Raw genomic sequence first — 14,825 nt, 5'->3', positions numbered from 1 at the left:
GGCCATGAATGCTCATGAAATTGGGGTGCAGGGCTCTGGCTGATGGTGTGGGCTCTGGGGTGGGGCCAGAAATGAGGAGTTCAGAGTGCAGGAGGGGGCTCCAGGCTGGGGGTGTGGGCTCTGGGGAGGTGTGATGTGGGGTGTAGGAGGGTGCTCCAGGCTGGGACCAAGGGGTTCGGAGGGCAGAAGGGGGAATCAGGGCTGGGGTGGGGGTGTGGGCTCTGGGGTGGGGCCAGAAATGAGGAGTTCAGCATGCAGGAGGGGGCTCCAGGCTGGGGCACAGGGGGGGGGGGGGAATCAGGGCTGAGGGAGGGGGTTGGGGCACAAGAGGGGATCGGGGTGCAGGCGCCAGGTGGCGCTTACTTCACGCAGCTCCTGGAAGCAGCGACATGTCCCCACTCCGGCTCCTATCTGGAGGTGCGGCCAGGCGGCTCCGCACGCTGCCCTGTTCACAGATGTTTCCCCTGCAGCTCCCATTAGCTTCCGAACCTTGGCATGCGGAGTGGCCTCAGACCCCGCTCCTCGGCTGGAGTGCGGAGAGCAAGGTCTGGGGCTTGCCCTGCTCCCAGCAGGAACTCAAGGGCCGGATTAAACCGGCTGGAGAACCGGTTGTAGCCCACGGGCCGTAGTTTGCCCATCCCTGCTCTGGTGCCTAGAGTATCTCAGTCCCACCTGTGTCTGACATTTTGTATTGCAGCTCTGGCAATCTGACGATTTTGGGCAGACCTGGATAATGATTCAGGAACACGTGAAATCTTTTTCTTGGTATGTACTGGATCTTTGAGTCACTTTGGAACCTTTTCCCCCTTTATGTCCTCCCAGGCCTCCTTATTTCTCCCCCATCCTTTGCCAAGAACTCAGGCATAGAAGATGCTGGCAAGTACTGAGATACAGAACTCTGTTCACCCCCAAAGTTAACCCTGTAATAAGTGGCAATCAGATCACAGCAGTTTACCATGGGGATATGGGGCAGAAGCATGACAGAAGAAAGCTAACAGTACTCTGAGCTTCTCCAGCTTCTCCATATTATGCCCCCACAGCTTTCACAAGCTAAGGATTATGAAGCTGTGTTGGTATTTGGATAGAGTCTGCGAAGGAAAAACCAGCATATAGCTGGTGTTGGTGGGTCAGTAGGGTGCCCTGTCAGTTGATTTTGACCTGTGAGGCTAAGGGACATGGATTATCTTTTTCTTCCATGTTTTGTACAGCACCTAGCACCTGGAATACTGATCTAGGACTGGAGTCCCTAGGCACTGCAGCAAGACATAATACTAAGAGGCACTTTTAAAAACCATTTTTAAAACTTACTGTTCATTAAAGAGTAGGGGTGTCTTGCCCCCCAAAAAAATCTAGCTCATGCAGTTATTCCCTGAACTCCTTCTGCAGTTTCAGGTAGAGACTGTTCTCCTTCACTTCCAGTCCTAAATTGTTGTTGTGCACTGTTAAACAGCTGCAGCAAAATATCAGAATCAAGATCTGTTATGTGGGTCTGAGGGGACAGTTTTACTCTAATCATTAACTGCAATGAGAGCCTTTTGAATGAAAGGCCTCTTAAGATTTAAACTCCTATTGACATAAATGGCACATGATCAGGCCTTAATAGAGCTAATGAAAGTCCCTGGAGATCAAAACTACTTACATCTATTTCATGCCATCAGTTTGCCGTGAAACTTGCACTAAGGGCCCCATTTCCGATTGGGAGGTGATTTTTTGCTTGTTCCTTGAGTGGTCACTATAAAGAGATTTCAGAGTACTAAACAAAAAATAGCACATGCTCTCCAGTTATTGATTGCTCTGCCATTGTGATTACTTTTGTTGTCCAGTACAAGAATCCATCAGTTTCTAACTTGCAGGTTTTTTTTACATTCTACTGATAAGTAACTTGCCTTGATAAATCTCTGAAACATGCACATGGGACTGAACCAAAACCATCTCTCTGTACATCTTGAATGTTATTTATTAACTTTAATAAAATACTCCTCTTATAACTTGTATGGCGGTTGGGGAGAAAATGGACTTTCAGATGGATTATGAAGAACGAACAAGGAAAAAAATAAAAAAAATTGCAATTTCCTTGGTTTTCAACCAGCTGTTGAGCTGCCTACTTGGTCTTTTCAGTGTATCTTGAACATCAGTTAAAAAATGGGGGGGAAATGTCAGATTTTTTTTGCAGTTGTCACCCTTTATTTTGACCAGCTGTTCTGTGAGTGGTTTGAAAATCGAAATCAGAATTTCGATCCAAATTTTGCAAATAACCTCTCTTTATGAGGTGAGCCAAAACCCTGGATCTCATTATCCAATTTCAGGGTGTTCAAAATTCTGATCCAAGTTTTGATGTTTGAGCCCATCTCTTGTTAAATGACTTGCTTGTAAATACCTGGTGCTATCTTGATCGTGGCGTGAGCACAAAAAAAAATATACCTGCCTTTTTTTTTTCTTCTTTTTTAAATACAAGGGGCATTGACCCATATGATAAGCTGAAGACAGTTTACATAGAACGACATGAGCCTACAGGGTCCTCAACTATAATTCGCAGCACAGATTTCTTTCAAACCAGGGAAAATAAAGAAATCGTTCTGGAAGAGGTTGAAGACTTCCAGCTCAGGGACAAGTATCTGTTTGCCACAAAGACTGTGGTAAGTAGCATGTAAGAAAAATCACTGTGTAGGCTGATGTAATACATTGATCTGCTGGGTGACCGTGGGCTAGTCACTTCACTGCCTTGATTTCCCCATCTGAAACACAGGGATAGTGATACTGACCTACTTTGTAAAGTAGTTTGAGATCTATAGATGAAAAGCACTACATAAGGAGCTAGGTATTATGATTTGAATCCCATCTAACACCCTTTGAAGTCAGTGGAAGGGCTCTGATTTCATGGAACTGAATTGGGCTCCGAACATGCAGTATAGTAACAGACAGTGCTTAGCTAGTCAGGCTCCATTAATGACAGAACAAAAGTAAGGGAACATACTTTAAGCCTTGAGGCAAAGCATTAAAGATTGTGTAAAAAGGTCATGGTCAGTTTGAGAAGGAAAAATTGGCTGGAGTTAGTGAGCTGACTTCATTATCCTTTAGTGACTGGTGCTCAGCCTTGTGCTTTCTAAGAGAAATACAGCTCCTGACACCAGGGGTGAAAATTAAAAAAACCCACAGCATATTAACAAACAGCACCCTGGACATGCCAGTCAGTACTTCTGCTGAGAGCTGACATGCATTTGAACGAATAGTCTAGAGAGATGATTAGAGCATTTAGCAGGTCTAAAACTATGCCTACTGCTGCATCACAGTACTTTGAGATGTTTTATTGCGTCCACTGTAAAAGCACCACCATGCTGTGTGGATAAATAGAGGAGTCCAGTCTCCAGGGCTGTTCATCTGGCGTCTTACCCTAGCACACATGAACAAGAATGGCTAAATGGCTCTGTTGGAAAGACATGGTCTAAAATGACCAGATAAAGAAAAATACTGACACTTCATCTAACAATTTGCAGTGCAGGATTAATAGGAGATCCGCTTGGAACAGCAGGTTTTTTATATATTTATTTGATTTTAGGGAGTTAGGCAGAACTAGGTCAGGCTGCAAAGGGCTCGAATTCTGGCAGGAAAGAACTAGATGCTTATAAGTAAAGGGAAAGCAGAAATTGACGATAGTGGAATGGAGCTAGGAAAAGAGGATATATGCCTGCAATAATTTAGTTAGAAGGACACGTGTCAAATAGATTAAGGCCACTAAATTGACCGACTTCAAAATTATTCTAGTGTGATATGAAAAGCTTTATTTCCGCCCGCCCCCCCCCCCCCGAATAAACACATGATGTTTTTATCCTAACATTATCGACTTTTTAACAAGCCAGCCCCTAGCCACTTCTCTGTGGTTCCCCCAAAATGTTTAATGCTTCTGTGGTTTCTGCAGCATTAAGTCACGAGCTTACACTGGAGCAGGAGTAATGTTTACCCTTAGCCATGTGAATACTCAACAGGTAAAAGCATGCCTGAAGAGAATGGTTTGAAGGACACTTTAAATTGCTAAAAGTTGAGTCCTGCAAAAACTGAAACCCTCAACTTTTTGAATATATTGAGCTGGCACTGGGCCTGTTCCGAAGCGGGATCAGGCCCCGAGTCATATGAGAGAGTTAAGATATTCTCTCTTGCTTTATTGTCAATGGGAGCTGCATGCTTTTTAGTGCTAAATTAACCCAAATAGGAAGCAGACATTGCAAGTTTGTACTCTGTTGTCTTGTTTTGTGAGATACAGGCCTTTGTCCCCCACGTCTTTCTTATATTGCCCCCATTACCTTAGTATCTAAGCTCCTCATAATCTTTAATGCATTTTTCCTCACAATGACCCTCTGAGGGAGGGTAGTGCTATTATCCCCATTTTACAGCTGGGAAACTAAGGCACGGAGAGTCTTAAATGACTTGCCAAGGACATACCGTGAGTCTGTGGCAGAGCAGGGAATTGAACCTGAACCCCAGACTAGTGCCTCAATCATTGGATCAGTCTTCCTTATTGCTGTCGAAGTGGATGAGATCAGTCCCCAGCGCCGCAGATTTGCAGAAGAGAGGTTTTCAGGATGTCCCTCTGCCCATTGTTCCCCTTGGCAATACAGATAAACAATCTGAGCACTTTTGAGTAACAAAAAAGAAAATTTGCTATTTTTAAATATCCAACTTGGGAGCATGAAGTTTAGCAGCATCGCTAACCCTAAATGTTCAAAATTCCCAAGTCAGGCCCCAAAAAATCATGAGATTTTTAACAATGTAATAAAATTAATTTTTTTATTTGGTTTGCCTGCTGGATTTTTAGCCTTTAGGATTTACTTGGGTTACATTTTCAAGTTTTCCTCTGCAACCATAAGGATTAGTAAAAAAAGTTGAATCTCACATAATCCAGTGACTCCTGGAGCTTGGGCTTTAAGTCAAACAACTATTGTGAAAATTGCAGTAAAATTGGGTGAGTGGACAATATTGAGTTAGGCACCTAAATCCATATTTAGACATTTTAATGGGGGCTCAGCATTTTGAGTGGGGCCAGCCTCATTTGCTCACTGTGGGGTTGATACACCTCATCACACAGTTGTCAGGATTCTCTGTTGAGTCAAACAATCATGACCAAGGAGTCCAGGACTCCTTGCAGGACTGAGCAAACTATCAGTCTGTAGCCCCTGAGCCTCCTGGCTAAGGCAAATAAAAGCAGTTTCGGGGAGGGGAGAATCTGACCTTCTGTGCAGGGCAGAGTGAGCAATCAGTCTAAATCAGGAGTCCACAGTAGCCATGCCTAGTGGTAAATACTGGGGGAGGGGAACCCAGGCCCCCCCCAGGCCACTGGGTTCTGACCCAGGGCCCTATGAAGCCAGTAAACTCCCCATTAAGGGTTCAAGCATCAGCTCCTAACACATTCCCTGGGTCACTTCCTACCATAAAGCCCATCTCAGGCATCTCCTGGGCTGGCAGTAACTCAGCATCTGTCAGTCTTTGTGGTCGGCTAGGCATGTGCATCATAATCCAGCTCCATAGTCCCAACAGCCTGAAGAATCAATGGTTCCTCTCCAGGAGCCTGCAACACATGTCCTTTTTCCTCCCCCACTAGCCCCAACTGAGCTGGGCTGCCTCCTTTTATCTGTCCCCTCCACCTGGAGCATGTGCAGCAGGGGCAAAGGGTGTGGTCTCCTAGGCCCACAGTGATTGGTCAGCCTCTGTTTGCTCAGTGGGGGGTTGATACATCTGGTTACAGGCACCTTCATTGCCTGCCTGCTGAGCACCCTTGACTCCTATTGATTTCAGTGGGAATTGTGGGTATTCAGCAACTCAGAAATTAGGCCACTTTTTTTGGAGCCCAGGTACAGATTTAGGTGCCTAACTTAGACATCCCATGTATGGAAATTTTGGCCATGATTTTTATAAGGTGATACTCATCCCTAAAACAGTAAAATTCAACATTAAAGCATTGAGGCTAATCTGCAAAGGGCATACATAAAAACAGACACGTTAATTTCATGCAGTCTGGTTGGAAGAACTATGGGAGGAAAACATCAGCCTTTGACAACCTGGCTAATCAGTTGAGAGGTGGGGTTGTTTCCAACTTCCGAAAGAGCGCTCAGAACAATGAAGAATCCAAAGACTTAATGCTGTGCATTTGAAAGGGGTCTCACTCTCCTTTCTCAAAAGGACAGAAATCCCCAACAGGTTCAAGCTAGTTTTCTAGCCATATAGCCAAGCTATGGGATTTCCAAGGCTCCTGTCGCCTTAGTTAGCACTGACAGTGTATGGGGCGAATAGATGAATAAATTGCAGAGAGGTTGCCATGTTACCAATAATAATATCTCATGTAGTGGCATAAGGGGGCATACAGTTTTCAGGTTTCACAATGACAGGGAACAGTTAAGCTGTTTTAATGTTTGTGGTATCCTAGTACCTCAGGATCCCATCCAAACTTGTCATCAAGTAATTGTGTTGTGGTTTTTTGGAGAGTGGGTAAGGTAGTTGCTTGCCTTTTGTACTGTTGAGTTTGTTAATTTGTATCTGATCTGTCTTTAACCTGTTCTCTATGGAATTGTGAATTTAGGAATAAAAAAAGATTCCTAGCATTTTTCCTCCTCTTCACAGCATTTATTGGGCAGCCAGCAGCAAACTTCAGTCCAGCTCTGGGTTTCCTTCAACCGCAAGCCAATGCGAGCTGCGCAGTTTGTAACCAGACATCCAGTTAAGGTAAAATGGAGTTGATTTATGGCATCTACTTATTCCTCCCTCAGCCAAAGGCACCTTAGAATCCGAATAGCATTTTTACTTGCAAACTAGTAACTACAGTAGCTAGATGGGTAGCAAAAGTAGCCTTATTCTATACTTAGTTCAAAACAGTTTGGCCTTCTCATGTTTGGAATGGAATGGAAGCAAAGTGTTACAATGATCCTGCTGTTTACACAGGAGTAACTTTACCCATGTGCATGATGCCTATTGATATAAATGGGGCTATAGACAAGAGTAAAATCACTCGTGCATACGTGTTTGCAGGATCGAGCCTGGTAGAGCCGAGATAAATAGTTCTGACCATTTTTTTTAGGCATAGATTTTTAAATTAGTGTCATCTAGAGGGGAATGGCCTCTGGATTCTAAATACTGATAGCATTGCTGTGTCTCAGAAAATCATTGTCGGCGGGGGGGGGAAGGGAGGTCCTTCTCTCCCCTCATGCAAGGGCCTGCCACAATAATCTGGGCCAGTGTGGGGACTGCTCCCTGATAGCACTGTTGTGGATACAAATCAGCCCATGGGGGCAGGGAAGAGAGTAGTGTCATGGCCTCCCCACCTTCTACACCACCCTGTGGAGCTGGCTGGCAGCAGATGGGACGAGCTGAGCTCGCAGCACTTTGCAAAAGGACGGTGCGGCATACATGTGTCCCACTTGGGGGGAGGGCTGGGGGGAAGGATTGTGCCTCCTGAGTGTGTGTGTTTGCTCAGTGTGGGCCAGTGCTTTTGACAGAACAGTCTGGTCTGGAATGTTTCACGCTCTGCCACGCAGAAGGAGCACAGTGGATCTATCAGGGGTTCAAACCCAGAGATGGTCTGGCACCGCTGATTCTGCCGCTTCCCAAAGCAGGAGCTCACAGACAAGTGCCCTGCTGTCTTTGTGGTATTTGATGAGGTGTATGCACAGGGGCATGTTCCCTGCTCGAGGCGCTGGCAGCCTTGTTCAGATCCAAACAGAAATGGGCCAGACAGAGATACGGCTTGGCGAGCCAGTGTGAGCGGGATGAATTTTAAGAATGGTGCCGCTCTAATAATCTTTGTTGGGCGACTTTGTGGGCAGACTGTGCTTGGAGGAGGGTTTTGGTGGAGGGGGAGAGAGCGAGAGAGAGAGATGACGTGCAAGAAGCAGAGGGGAGAAATTTGTTTGCCAAGTGGAAAAGCTGTTTTTGGTGGAGGGAGGAGGATTTATTTTTAAGCATTTAAGGGGAAACGACAAACAATGGAGGGTGGGAAAACCTCCCAGCGTGTGTCTATGTAAGTGATGGATAGGCTGAGTGAATTAATGTCATTAACCCCCTCCCACCCCCCTCCCCCCCCCGGACTAAGGAATACTACATTGCGGATGCGTCCGAGGACCAGGTGTTCGTGTGTGTCAGCCACAGTAACAACTGCACCAACCTCTACATCTCAGAAGCAGAAGGCCTGAAGTTTTCTCTGTCTTTAGAAAACGTGCTGTACTATAGCCCTGGAGGGGCGGGCAGTGATACCCTGGTCAGGTAAGGAGGGCTGGGCTGGCTTGATGGGACTCCCGGGCTAGGTGGCTTGAGGAACTCAAGATGAGAGAGGATGCAACATAGTGGGTAGCAGGTAATGAGCATTTAACGTCAGGTTAAAAGGTAGGCATTATGCCCATTTTACAGAGGAGGTGGAGTTGTTAAGTGGTTCATCCAAGATGACAGAAGAAGTTAGTAGTAGAGCTGGGATTAGATCTCAGGAGTTCTGGGCTCCCACTCCTATGTTTAGACCAGGTCCTTAGGTGTAACTCCATTGATAGGTGCCGACTTCTACTCGCGCCGGTGGGCGCTCGACCCCCCCCCCCCCGCCCTCTGCCCCGACTCCACCCCTGCCCTGCCCCCTCCTGCCCCTGCCCCAGCCCCGCTTCCATTCCAGCCCCTTCCCCGAAGTCCCCGCCCCAACTTCGCCCCCTCCCTGCACCTATTCCAACTCTTTCCCCAAATCCCCACCCCGGCCCCACCTCCTCCCCTGAGCGCGCCATGTTCCCATTCCTCCCCGCTCCCTCCCAGGGCTTGCTACGCGGCCCGGCCGCAAGCACTGGGAGGTAGGTGGAGGAGCGGGGACTTGGCGCGCTCAGGGGAGGAGGCGGAGGAGGAGGTGAGGTGGGACTGGGGGGGCGGGGAGGGGAGCTTGGCTGCTGGTGGGTACAGAGCACCCATTAATTTTTCCCCGTGGGTGCTCCAGCCCCGGAGCACCCATGGCGTCGGCGCCTATGACTGCATTGTGTTAATGGCGTAAGACCAGCGTGAGTGAGCGGAGCATTACTTCCTCTCTCAGTCTGAAGAACCTACACTATGAGGAAGGTACAGAGAGGCTGGGGCTTCTTTTTACTGGGGGCTTTGAGGTGACTCTGTAGAAGCATTTGATGAAAGGGCTCAGTATAGTTGACAGAGGTAAATTAGTCACTCTAGCTCAGTAAATTGGCTTTCCATGCTTTGTTTGATCTGGTTATTTCTCTGAGGAGAGAGGTCCCTCATGTTGAACGTACCTGCGCGTTCTCCCCCAGAATCCTAGCGCTTACTGCAGTTAACCAAACGACCCACATGTGCGTGCCGTTTTAGGTATTTTGCCAACGAGCCTTTTGCAGACTTCCACCGTGTCGAGGGTGTGAGAGGAGTGTACATTGCCACCCTGATAAACGGCTCATTCAGTGAAGAGAACATGAGGTCTGTCATCACCTTTGACAAAGGTGGAACCTGGGAATTCCTGCAGGCTCCAGCGTATACGGGTTATGGAGAAAAAATAGATTGTGAGGTAACAATGAGCAAAACCTGGTGTTTGCAGGAGGGAGGGAGCATTTTTAACCTTGTTTCCCCTGTTGGGTCAGTCATTAACCATTTGCTTCCTTGGAAGGATCAGTGCAAGAATGAAAAGGAAAAGAAAGATGACAAAAATGAAAATGTAATCTGTTTTATGAAATATCCGGTAATCAGTCCCCGTGGTACAGACTGTGGTTGAATGATCATTTTAAAGGGAATTAGATTACAAACAGGAAGGGTTACAAAATTAGATTACAAACAGGCTTAAGCACCCTACAGTACTAAAAGTGTCTGAGGATCTTGTGAGACAGGACCTTGGTTTGATGTTGCGGTCAGAAGGATGGCACCTCCAGCAGCCCCCGCATCATGCTGGAGCACTGGATCAGTACTGGGGCTAGAGTCTTTCCACTCATGTCCCTAGCCGGCTGGTTACAGGAGGCCGATGTTAGCCCTGATTGTTGATGAAGCTCCTGTGTGTCTATTGTAAAGAAAGGAAATGCCTGTTACAACAGAGTCGGTTGAAAGGATCTGAGGTGGTACCAGTTTGAAGACATTGTGGGTGTACTCCCGGCCCTGTTGAAGTCAGTGACAAAACTTCCATTGACGTCAGTAGGGCCAGGATTCCACCTGTTGTCTCCATATCAAATCACACAGATGCTAAAAATATAGGGCTCGATGTCGCTTAGCATGGGGTAAGAGGGTTTAAGGAGCAACCTGTCTTTGTGAATCCCACGTATGGATGGAAGTACTCTGTCTTTTTGGAGAGCTCAAGCCCTGCTCCCCTGCCGGCTTCACTGCCAAGTCTAGCCCCCCCAGTTCGGGGTCAGGCACAAGAACCTGGCGTGGGGAAGTGGCTTGATGCACTGAACAAGCATGACATATTTAAAAGGCCTCCTCATTGTGAAAGTCTCTTAAACATGAAGCAGATTAAACTGGACAATAGAACACTTTCTGTGTGTCTGTTAGTGGCTTTTTGATTACAGTGCTGGGAGTTGTTTTCTCTTGTGTTCTTTGGGATTTTTTTTCTTCCAAATGTAGCTTTTAATTAATGTTTTGAAGGTCACGGTTTTTCTAGGCGTTGTAAAGATTACAGTGGAGGCCCCTTTTATTTTTTTTATTATTCAGAAGAAATAAATTATATGTTTAGTTACATTTTGCAGGGCACTGAGAAAACCCAGAACACATCCCCTGTAAAAGGAATTTCATCATAAGAGTTCACTTTGGGCAGATTTTACATCATATAATCTTATTGGTTTGTGCCTTTTCTATGGTGGTGTCTTTGTAGTATCTGAGCACCTCATGTAGACCTGTGAATTTATCCTCACAACACCCCTGTGAGGTAGGGAAGCATTCTTCTTCTTCTTCTAGATGGGGAAATTGAGGCATGGAGGTTTGTGATGTTAATTCCTGGGGGAGTTCATTGCGCAGTCTTGGGCCAGTTCTCTCTTCCGTATATAGACAAGCATTACCCTTACTGAAGAGATTTCCATTTTGCCAGAGGAGTAAAACTTTCCACGGTGGTCTTCATACTGGATCCTTAGTGGGTCTTTTAGATATCCTGGGCCCAGGCCACTGCATGCTTTGAAGGACCAAGACCATGAACTTGATTTGATATTCTGTGGGAGCTCAGTGTAGGAAGTGGACGGCAGGTGTGATGTGCTCGTGATACCTTGAGGTGACACGCTGCAGCGGGCTGTACCAACTGGAGTTTCTTAAACACTGAAGGCTTTATGTGCAGATATATCACCTTGCTCTAGTCAAGCTGAAAGGTGACCAAGGTTTCTTCTCTACCTTATGAGGGTGTTGGAAGGTTGAATTTACAAAGGTTTGGGAAGCATTTTGAGATGCTCACATAGGATCATGGCACATGAAATGCCTTTTACACTAGCAAGTGGCATAGTGTGTTTTTTCTATTCCAGTTTTCAAAAGGCTGCTCTCTTCATCTGGCCCAGCGACTGAGTCAGCTGCTTAACTTCCAGTTGCGTAGGATGCCCATTCTCTCCAAAGAATCTGCTCCAGGGCTGATCATTGCCACAGGTATATTTTCCTCAAGTGCCTGATCCTGTGAGTACTGTCTTCAGTCCCTGTTGACTTGCAGGCCTTCAGCACGTTGTGGGTTGGAGCCATTGCATCTGTGAAAAACATTGTGACAAAAAAATCAATTAAAATATGAATTTTGCAATCCTTTGTCCTCAGCACGCCTCATATAATTATTACTGCATATAAATTTCACCACCCTATTGCTGGAGGTAGAAACCCATTACACGCTTTATAGTCTGTGCCTGCCTCTCTCAAAATGAAGGCTTTTAAAAAACATCCAGGGACTCATCTCTGACTCACTATTCTATTGGGGAAGGCTCGCTCTGTTGAACATTTCAAACAGAGCTGATTTCATCTGGCCGTCCTTACCTTGATGTGGTTTTCCTGCTTGCTTTTAAAACCTGTAATCATCTTTTAAAACTTCTTATTTAAAATAACTCATTGATAGTGTGAAAAATCAACTCCTCAAAAACAACTCATTTGATTACAAGTTAAAAAATAGCTCAGAGAGAGCTGAGTTTGTTTTAAGAAACATCAAGAAAAATGACGCTCTCGTTCTCTTAGGCTCAGTTGGCAAGAATATGGCAAGCAAAACGAACGTGTACGTTTCAAGCAGTGCAGGAGCAAGGTGGAGAGAGGTAAGGATGCCATTTGCGTTGAACCTGCATGGCGGTTTGGCCAAGAAGGCACCTCTGTGGGGCAAGCATTGCTATGTTAGTCTGTAACTATTATATACAGTATGTTATGTATTAAAGGTGACCGACACATCCTTAATTCAAGCACAAACCAAGTAGCTTTCGTTGAAATGTGCTGAAAGCCCTAGAAATGGAATTTAAAAGGGCTTTGAGCGTCCAACCGATGTTTCCTGGTCCTACTTGCTCTGACAGGTGCTATTATTCTGGTGATGTCATTTCAACCATAGAAGGGCTTGGAACAGTAGAAAGCACCAGATTTCTCTTTCTGCATTGCACACCATACAGCTAGAGCCTTCTGTGGCTGAACTTACCAAGACGAGCATGATGCAGCTGAACCATCAGCCAGAGTGGGTGGTTAGGAAGGTTGGCCTTGTGTTAAAGGCAGTGAACTCAGAAGATCTGCATTCAGTTCCTAGCTCTGCAACAGACTGGTTGCTTGCAAACTTGGTCAAGTCACTTAGTCAAGAGAGATTAAACTTCAGTCCCCATCTGCAAAGAGAGACAGTATAGTTTCCTCTGTTTTTCTTGTCTCTCTAGATAGCAAACTCTTTCGGGAAGTACCTAGCATAGTGGAGACCTGATGTCAGGTGGCACCTCTAGGTGCCAATGTAATGGAAATAATAATAATAGCACATATTGGGGCATCACTGAGGATTGCTGAATTCAGGGGACCCAGGGAAGCGAGAATAATGTTTACATTCCTCTTGCACTTAGTGCTGCTTTCGTCTGGATTTTCAGAGGCGTCAGACATGTTGGATTAAAGCTTTTGATGTACCTATTTATATATCTTCTATGTTTGAGTGCTGCCCTCTTAAAATGCAGACAAAACTCAGAGAAAAGCCAGTGCTTTCTGCCTGTTTGAGTGGCTGAGAAACCCCTTGGCACCTTCCAGTGGAATGAGATGTTGTTCTCGGTTTACGGGTGTTGAATGTTCTTTACTGACTGGGTGTTCTGGTCTGTGGCTTGGTTTGTGGTCTGTCTGTACATTTTGCTGTTAGTGTAATATGGTGTTTCAACATCTGAAAACTGTTTAATCCTGTGAATAAAATGGCCTCCTTTTCCTCCCAGTAAATGCTGTGCGGTTTGGTTAACATTTGGGCTGCTGGGGCAGCAGTGGGGACATGCCGCTGTTTTTGTTATTGCCGAGATACAACCTTGTCCAAAGAACCCCTGTCCTTGAAAGCATGTACATATCAGAGATTCCACCTAGGAAAGGCAATGGGGGAGCCGTGTTTCTTCACGTAGGAGCTTCTGGAGTGACGTGGAAGTCTTTGATCTTTAAAAGCGAGATAGCCACATGCGTGCTTCCTGTTCTGACTTGACCTTGCACGGGGAGGGCTCCATGTAAAAGTACAAGATAAAAATGTGATGAGCAAGAGGGAGCTTTAGTTCACAAGACCCTGGCTTCTGAGTTTCTTGTTGGGATTGTCTAAATCTTCCTCTTGGTGCAAAGAGGGGAGTAGAAGTGGAATGACTCAGCACTTTCGAGTTTGCAGCTGTGCAGGAGTGACCTCGGTTTCTGCCTCTCGGTTTTGGCAAGCAGCTGTGTGAAAATCATTTGCTCCAGCCTGGAAAGCGTAGCAGTCTGTCGAATGCTGGTATTGTTTCAAAACAGAGCTGCGGGTGGGTCTGACACACGACAGTTCTTCTTCCCATGATGGATGTGTGAACTGGCTGATGGACCATTTAACATGTGGTTTCCAAGCACCCTTTGGTTTCTTAGTATTGAAGAAACCTCACAGACTCAAACATAAAACTGGCTGAAATCCTGGGAAACCAACCAGTCTCCACTCAGCTCACCGGAAGGTTTGCAAACATAACAAACTGCTCTAGATTTCGTTTACACCAGTGCAGCTCCTCTCACTTCGGTGACGTTATTCCTGATTTACACCAGTTTAAGTGAGAGGAGAATAAGGGTCCAGGGTCCTATTCTGCTCTTGGTTACAGCTGTGCAAGTTCAGGGTAACTCAGCTGCAGTCTAGATAATGCTTGGTTCTGCCATGAGTGCAGGGGACTGGACTGGATCGGGGTTTTCATCCTTTTTCTCTCTGAGGCCCCCCCAACATGCTATAAAAACGCCATGGCCCACCTGTGCCACAATAGCTCTTTTTCTGCATATCCAGCGGATTTTTAAAAGCCGTGGCTGACATTAGGGGGTAGCAAGCAGGGAAATTGTCTGGGGGCCCCCGCAAAGCTAAGTTGCTCAGGCTTCAGCTTGAGCCTAGGGTAGTGGGGCTCGGGCTTCGGCTTGAGCCCCAGGCTCCAATGCGTCTAACGCTGGCCCTGCTTTCTGGTCTATTTTGATGGCCCCCCTGAAACCTGCTCACGGCCCCTCAGTGGGCCGCGGACCCCTGGTTGAGAACCACTGGACAAGATGATCTGTCGAGGTCCCTTCCAGTCCGATGATTCCAGTTGACCCTAGACCACAGCCTGTAAACACTTGAGTCTCTATTGCCGGAGCCCAGGAGACCTGAAAATCAGCACCAGTTCAAATACCCAGTTCATATAGAGCGTGTTTTATACCAAGGATTTCAGTCCTGATTCAGCAAAGCTTCAATGGGACTTCAA

General features: G+C 46.3%; 1 protein-coding gene across 3 annotated transcripts in view; it reads left to right on the top strand.

The window, feature by feature from the left end:
- Positions 1 to 14,825, top strand: part of SORL1 (sortilin related receptor 1) — a 105,062-nt gene that overhangs the window by 27,901 nt on the left and 62,336 nt on the right. For all 3 annotated transcript variants that reach the window (XM_075122291.1, XM_048827663.2, XM_075122290.1), the window contains exons 5-11: positions 698 to 765; positions 2,456 to 2,636; positions 6,610 to 6,711; positions 8,075 to 8,244; positions 9,325 to 9,517; positions 11,442 to 11,559; positions 12,127 to 12,200. In XM_075122291.1, coding sequence (XP_074978392.1) covers positions 698 to 765; positions 2,456 to 2,636; positions 6,610 to 6,711; positions 8,075 to 8,244; positions 9,325 to 9,517; positions 11,442 to 11,559; positions 12,127 to 12,200 — 906 coding nt within the window. The remainder of the gene's footprint in view (positions 1 to 697; positions 766 to 2,455; positions 2,637 to 6,609; positions 6,712 to 8,074; positions 8,245 to 9,324; positions 9,518 to 11,441; positions 11,560 to 12,126; positions 12,201 to 14,825) is intronic.

Source organism: Caretta caretta, chromosome 22 (genome assembly GCF_965140235.1).
Source record: "Caretta caretta isolate rCarCar2 chromosome 22, rCarCar1.hap1, whole genome shotgun sequence".
Taxonomy (NCBI): domain Eukaryota; kingdom Metazoa; phylum Chordata; order Testudines; family Cheloniidae; genus Caretta; species Caretta caretta.
This window is presented reverse-complemented; position numbering and strand designations above follow the sequence as displayed.